The sequence below is a fragment of the Lolium rigidum genome, chromosome 2 (assembly GCF_022539505.1).
Source record: "Lolium rigidum isolate FL_2022 chromosome 2, APGP_CSIRO_Lrig_0.1, whole genome shotgun sequence".
In the NCBI taxonomy this organism is placed as follows: Eukaryota; Viridiplantae; Streptophyta; class Magnoliopsida; order Poales; family Poaceae; genus Lolium; species Lolium rigidum.
This window is the reverse complement of record NC_061509.1, coordinates 144,882,390-144,889,895: the sequence shown is the minus strand read 5'-3', so window position 1 is coordinate 144,889,895 and position 7,506 is coordinate 144,882,390. Positions and strand designations below refer to the sequence as shown.

Here is a 7,506-nt window from a genome sequence, read left to right as displayed (position 1 = left end):
GTGATAGTTTACGTAACACAGATTATTTTATTAAATCCTAGCCGTAAATTTTAGATCTAACTATCACAATAATTTAGATGATATGGATTAATGTGATGGTTTATTTTCTTTTAGTATATAATAGAATAGATAGATGGATTTCCTTTTTTTATTGCTAAGCTGCAAAAACGGGTTTTCGAATCTGGTAGACATGCTCTAATCAAACACACACCGTCGAGCTAATCCAACGCGGCATTCATTCACGCCCCACTACCTAACGGCAAGCTACCAGCTCAGTGACCCACACTGCACACTGACCAAGCCAGAGAAGACAGAACACTCAGCACTGAGCACTCCTCCAGTTCCAGTCCAGGCTCCGGGCGGGAAGCACGACGGCCAAGGCCAAGGCAATGGGGGTCCGCTCGGCCACCAAGCTGCACATATCCCCGGCCCACTCCGCCGCCCGGCGCTCCCTCTTCCTGCCCCTCGCCGCCGTCGCCCTCCTCTGCTCCGCCTCCTACCTCCTGGGCGCCTGGCAACACGGCGGCGGCCTCCCCTTCTCCGCCCCCAGCCCCCGCTCCGTCTCCATCGCCACCGACATCACCTGCACCACCACCCTCACCCCCTCCACCCCGTCCCTCGACTTCTCCGCGCACCACGCGGCGGCGGCCGACCCCGCCGCGTCCAAGGCCGCCTCGTCCGCGTCCTCCGCCGCGCCGCGGAGGTACCCGGCCTGCCCCGTCGAGTACTCCGAGTACACGCCGTGCGAGGACGTGAAGCGGTCCCTGCGGTACCCGCGGGACCGGCTGGTGTACCGGGAGCGCCACTGCCCCTCGCCGCGCGAGCGGCTGCGCTGCCTCGTGCCCGCGCCCGCCGGGTACCGCAACCCGTTCCCGTGGCCCGCCAGCCGCGACGTCGCCTGGTTCGCCAACGTGCCGCACAAGGAGCTCACCGTCGAGAAGGCGGTGCAGAACTGGATCCGCGTCGACGGGGACAAGCTCCGCTTCCCCGGCGGCGGGACCATGTTCCCCCACGGCGCCGACGCATACATCGACGACATTGGCAAGCTCATCCCGCTCCACGACGGCTCCATCCGCACCGCGCTCGACACCGGCTGCGGGGTGAGTCTCCTGCTCTACAAATTTCTCGAATTTCTTCTGGTTCAGAGAATGAATTGCTGTCACAGCGGCATACTAGTTTGTGTGTGATTCAAAAAGTTACAGTACTTTCGTACTTGGATTAGTGAAGAAAGGGGATACCTCTTGGTCACCAGGGGTCAGAGCATCTCCACTCGTCTCCCCACAAAGCCCCCACGGCCACTTTTTTCCATCCGGACGGCGAAATTCGACCCAGTCGCGCCCCCGGTTCCTCGTTTTGGTCCGGATTTGGGCCTATTTTCATCCGGACTCCCCATGCCATCCCCGGCCCCCCGGGGAGCGCTCGGGGACTCCGGATGAAGCTAAACCAACCGCCCACGCCCACGTGTCTCCTCTTCGTCCGGATTCCCTGAGCCATCCTCTTTTCCCCGAGAAACGCCGCTTGGGGAGCACACGACTGGGAAACTACTCCTCCCCACGCCAAATCTTCCTCCAATCCGGACGAAAATTTCGCCGGATTTGGGCGTGGGGAGCGCCAACGAGTGGGGATGCTCTCAAAAGGGGTAGTAGCACTACAGAGTACAAACTGCAGAATGTCGGCAGATATTATATGAGAGGATTTAATTAGTCGTCATACTAGCACAATTTTCAACTTTGGCACCCACTGGCTTTTGTCAGTCATGCACAATTTTCAATTTAGCACCGACTGGTTCTGCAGCACCGTGCATGTCTGGCATGGTTAAGCATCTCATATTCTCATTGAATTGGTGGATTTTTCACCCAAACCTGAGAATTTGGCGACTATGGCTACAGCTAGTTCAGCCCCAAAACTGTGCTGGTTAGTGTTTTTGTGAACTGAAACAACACAAGTTAATTGGAAAATCAGCCTGTCACTTGGCTTGTCATACAGAGCTGGAACAGCAGGAGCGAATTGTAAAGTTTGCTTGTCACTTGTCAGTCTGTGCTACAGCGTTGTTGACAAAAGAATCCTGATGTTTTATCAAACTATTGGCACAATCATTGATTCATGAGCACCACCGCAAAGATTCAAGCGTTAAGTAGATTCTTTTTTCCGTAACGTTAACAGTAACTTCACTACTGAAAAATCATATCTACAGCCTTCATCTGACCAGATAGGCACATTCATCTGAACTTTAGTAGTACACTACCTTCTTGAAGTAATTTTGGTATTCTAGGACAGAACTTTTTGCCTTTGTTTGATGACTCTGTAACCGCATGAAAATGGCACATACTGTCTTCTTCTACTGTATTTGGCATAGTAGAAGTTTTCCCTGAAAAAACAAATCTACAGCCTTCATCACGTGCACTGATTGACCAGATACGCACATACATCTGAACTTTGGTAGTACACTACCTTCTTGAAGTAATTTTGGTATTGTAGGACAGAACTTTCTGCTTTTGAGTTTTGATTCTGTAGTCGCATGGAAATGGCAGATAGTACTGTCTTCTTTCTCTCCGGTCGCAAGCATTGTTGGCTGATGCGTCGGCGGCCGTGTGGTGCAGGTGGCGAGCTGGGGCGCGTACCTGCTGTCCCGCGACATCCTGGCCATGTCATTCGCGCCGCGGGACTCGCACGAGGCGCAGGTGCAGTTCGCGCTGGAGCGCGGCGTGCCCGCCATGATCGGTGTCCTCGCGTCCAACCGGCTGACCTACCCGGCGCGCGCCTTCGACATGGCGCACTGCTCCCGCTGCCTCATCCCCTGGCACCTCTACGGTACTATCACCTTGCACTGCTCTCCTCATCCGATCCAGACACAATAATTCTTCCTCTGGTCAGTGGTCACTCATCATGCATCTACTGTGAGTGAGCGTGCAGATGGGCTGTACCTGATGGAGGTCGATCGCGTCCTGCGCCCCGGAGGGTACTGGATCCTCTCCGGGCCGCCGATCAACTGGAAGAAGTACTGGAAAGGGTGGGAGAGAAGCAAGGAGGACCTCAACGCCGAGCAGGAGGCCATCGAGGCCGTCGCCCGGAGCCTCTGCTGGACCAAGATCAAGGAGGCCGGCGACATTGCCGTCTGGCAGAAACCTGCCAACCACGTCGGCTGCAAGGCCTCCCGGAAGAAGGCCGCCGCCAAGTCTCCGCCTTTCTGCTCCCGTAAAAATGCCGACGCAGCATGGTAACCAGAGCACTACATGTCTACATCGATCGTGTCATTGTCCAATGGTTGAATTCAGGTACACGTTGCATCGCTGTAATTGGTTTATTGCACTGCATGTAGGTACGACAAGATGGAGGCCTGCGTGACGCCGCTCCCGGACGTCTCCGGCGCGAGCGAGGTCACCGACGGCGCGGTGCAGAAGTGGCCGCAGAGGCTCACCGCCGTGCCGCCCAGGATCTCCGCGGGAAGCCTCAAGGGCGTCACAGCCAAGGCGTTCCTGCAGGACACCGAGCTGTGGAAGAAGCGGGTTCGCCACTACAGGGCGGTGATCAACCAGTTCGAGCAGAAAGGACGGTACCGTAACGTGCTCGACATGAACGCGCGCCTCGGCGGCTTCGCGGCAGCGCTGGCGATGGCGAATTACCCTCTGTGGGTCATGAACATGGCCCCGACGGTGGGGAACTCCAGCGCAGCGCTTGGCGTGATCTACGAGCGCGGCCTCATCGGAAGCTACCAGGACTGGTGAGTTGTACAGTCGTCCTCTCGTACCGGGCACGCCCATCGTCGTACTACATGCATGGTCCTTCTGTTCTATTATCACAGTGATCACAGCGGTGCGTCGGTGGCATGTCTTTTCGATGAGCGGTTCCTGATCTGGTTCCATTAATTCGCTGCTGCAGGTGCGAGGGCACCTCCACTTACCCGCGGACCTACGATCTCATCCACGCCGACTCCGTCTTCACGCTGTACAAGAACAGGTAACATCCATAGGTTGCATCAGAAGTCCCCTGTAATTTGGAGAATAGAATATCTGATGACTGAGGTAGCCTAACGGTTTTCACCCTGTCTGACCAAACTGTAACTCTGCAAGGTGTGAGATGGACATCATCCTCTTGGAGATGGACAGGATCCTGAGGCCCGAGGGCACGGTGATCATCAGAGACGATGTGGACATGCTCGTCAAGATCAAGAGCGTTGCCGACGGGATGAGGTGGGACAGCCAAATCGTCGACCACGAAGACGGCCCGCTTGTCAGGGAGAAGGTCCTCCTGGTTGCGAAGACATATTGGACTGCCAAGGACCGAGATCAATAGCACTAGTAGAATATATAGTATTTCTACATGCTCATAACTGATAAGAACATTGTTGCGCAGATGATCTCACAATTGGGTCGGCATTTCTAGCTTCATGTACTATTTCTGAATGCTCTTTCTTTTCATATAGGAAATCCGTCTCTAGTAAGTTGTAAAACAGGACATGATTTGTCTGGATAGATTGTCACTTGATGGCCAAATTGCGTCAAGTGGTAAATAGAATTATTGTTTGCGAGCTATTTAAGATGCAAATTTCATCGTGCAATCCTCTTGCAAGCTTTGTGACCAGTAAATCTAGTGAAGTTAACCGTTGAGCAACATTGGATTCAGGATTTCTTCATGACCTGTTTTCGGTGGATCTCGCAACTGTGCGAGCCCATGGGTTAGGATGCATGAGCGGGGACAAAACGGGACCGGTCCTGGAAACTAGAAAGGAGCAAAGGAACAAACGCCAGTGGATAATGGGGTCATGAATTGAATTGATACGGACATTTTGACAGACCAGGAGACCCCTCTAAAGTCCAAATAATCCGATCTGAAACTTCCCACATGGTCCATGCTCCATGCCCACACAGTTTGGACAAGAAGGAGAAGTGTCCGAACACTCGCAGCTAAACACAACTAATGCTGAATGATGCATGTTGGAACAGTAAGACCAACAGTTTTTGCAGTACATGGACAGGTGATAGTCCTGATTGGAACTACTTTTACTGTCCGGTAGTTGCAGATTTATTTGGGCTACCTTTTTCGGGCCCATAGACCTTGTCGAACAAACATGGTTTGAGCTTGATCTTCCAATTCGACCCATTTGTGATTGCACCACAATAATTGGGATGGCCAATATTTCGAAATTATAATGTTCCGACAACTCGACAGTCTGAGAAAACAGGTCAATAAGGGCATCTCCAATGGGGCGACCCAAACCGCGCCTGCGCGTCCGGATGGGTCGAGCCGGACAAAAACGCGGCCCAGCGCGGGGACGCACCGCAAAAGCGGACGGCCGCGGCGTCCGGAACGACGCAAACCCGGCCCAAATCTGGGCTAGGTTTGCGTGGCCGCGGATGGCACGCGCCGTCCGCTCGCGTCCGCGCGCCGGTCGCCTCGTCTCATCAGGGCCCACCTGTCGGTGACCGGGAGTCTAATAAATGGGGACCTGGAGGGGATCCGGCCCTCCACTCCGGTCCCCACTCCACTCTGCGGCGAAACCGCCGCCATGGCCAAGCGACGGTTCGCTTCCGCCAACGACGACGAGGCGAGCGGCGGCCGCCGGTGCCGCGGGCTGCGGGAGGAAACCGAGGCGGCCTCCACATCGGAGAGGCCGCCGCGGCGGCCGCGGCATTGCCGCAACCGCCGCCTCTCTGCTCGAGCCGAAGCCCGAGTCCTCGGAGGAGGACCCGGACCTCCGCGCCGCGCTGCTCATCTCGGCGGCGGAGGAGGACGCGAAATGGCCGCACCTCCATGCGGCCATTCGCACCTCCGAGATGGAGGAGGCGGCGCGGGCCGGAGGTCGAGGAGCGGAGGGTCGGGAGCTCTACGCCCGGGCCCGCCGGGCGCGACGGGAGGAGGAGGCGGCGCGGCGGGAGGAGGCCGGGCGCCGCGCCGGCGAGGAGCGCCGCGCGAGCAGCGGCGGCGGGGAGGACAGGCGCCGCGCGGACCGGCGGCGGCGCCGGGAGGCCGTGCGCCGCGCCGCGGGAGAGAGCGGCAGCGCCTCGGGGAGGAGGCGCTGCTCCATGCGCCGCCGCGGCCTCGGGTGGCTCCGGACCCCCGCTCGGCTCGGGAGGAGGCCCTGTGGTCTCCGTGGCCGGAGTCCCCGGCGCGGTCGAGCCACAACAGCGCGTCGCCGCCCGGGGACGTCGTCCACGACGACGACATCGCCGACGACGCCCACATGGGCTAGGCGGCGCACCAGCGGCCACCGCGCCCGACCAAACCCTAATAGAGGGTTTTTTATATTAGTTTAAATTTAAAAGCACATATAGGGGCTTCTTTTGTTAGTTTTATTTGCCCAAAATAGGGCTATGTACAAATTTGCCCAAAATAGGGCATATGTTCAATGAAATTTCGTTTAAATTCGCATTTTTACAAATGTTTTTCTATTTACTTGATTATGCGCTGCGTCCGCGCGTTGGGCGCCGCGTGCGACCCAAACGGACACGCGGACGCGGGGCGCTGTCCGCGTGTCCGGCCGGCCACGCAAACGGCCCAAAACGGACGGCCCAGCGCGTCCGTTTGGGTGGGCCGGTTGGAGATGCCCTAAGGCCAGGGCAAGTAGCAATTTCGATGGGAGAAGTCGGAAAATTATTTGTGGATAAAATAAACTCCACTTGCATGATGACTTATTATCTAATCAAAGTCTGGATTGCAAATTGCACAAAGGTGAGTACGTAGTTCACTATATGTGCGAACTACATGCAACTATCCTAGTACCTGAGACATTTCCTGGTTGCTTCAAGCTTCCATGCGTTCGCATGATCCGAGGTTTCCTTTGACCACTCTATCGACAAAACCTAACGACAATTCTTCCTAGGTCAATTCTTTAGGAACATGGAGGGCAAAGTCAGTAGCATGAACAGTTTTTTTTTTTTGAGACAACCAGCTACTCCTTTCCTTCTTTTTTAATTGACTCAAATTTAGTACAGATTTGTACTAAATTGGAGTCAATTAAAAGAGACCGGAGGGAGTAGACTTTATTTCGTTGACAACGAAGTTTATTGGAATGTTTATAGAGTAATATGTCCGGAGGGGGTGGCGGACAAGGTTACTTGGAAGTGGCGAGGCGATGGCCATTTCTCTTCTAAAACAGCATACCATATGCTGTTCCAAGGCACCGTCGGCCTGGCCGGTGCCCAATTGGTTTGGCACTCCTTCGCTCCACTCAAATTCAAGATGCACGCATGGCTCGCATTGCGGAGGCGCTGTTGGATGGCAGATCGACGTCTCCGGAGGGGGTTGCCGTCCCATACACTTTGCCCGCTATGCGGTACCGCGGACGAGACCCTCGATCACCTCTCCTTGCAATGCAGCTTCGCTCACGAGGTTTGGGCTGGCCTCGTTGCACGTTTGGGCCTCCCCGCCATCCTGCCCGGGCACGACGCCACCCTCAATGAGTGGTGGTATAACGCCTCTGGCCTTTTCCTCCGCGCCGACCGCAAGAAAGCCAACTCCGTCATCATGCTAATCCTTCGGTACCTTTGGTTAGAACGCAATGCTAGG

At 55.7% G+C, this 7,506-nt stretch overlaps 1 protein-coding gene across 1 annotated transcript; it reads left to right on the top strand.

The window, feature by feature from the left end:
* Positions 1-389: 389 nt before the first annotated feature.
* On the top strand, positions 390-4,493 carry LOC124687396 (probable methyltransferase PMT15). The gene is made up of 6 exons (XM_047221181.1): positions 390-1,100; positions 2,601-2,811; positions 2,914-3,217; positions 3,320-3,721; positions 3,880-3,957; positions 4,071-4,493. The coding sequence occupies exons 1-6, from the start codon at positions 390-392 to the stop codon at positions 4,291-4,293; spliced, it is 1,929 nt and encodes a 642-aa protein (XP_047077137.1). The 3' UTR covers positions 4,294-4,493.
* Positions 4,494-7,506: the final 3,013 nt, after the last annotated feature.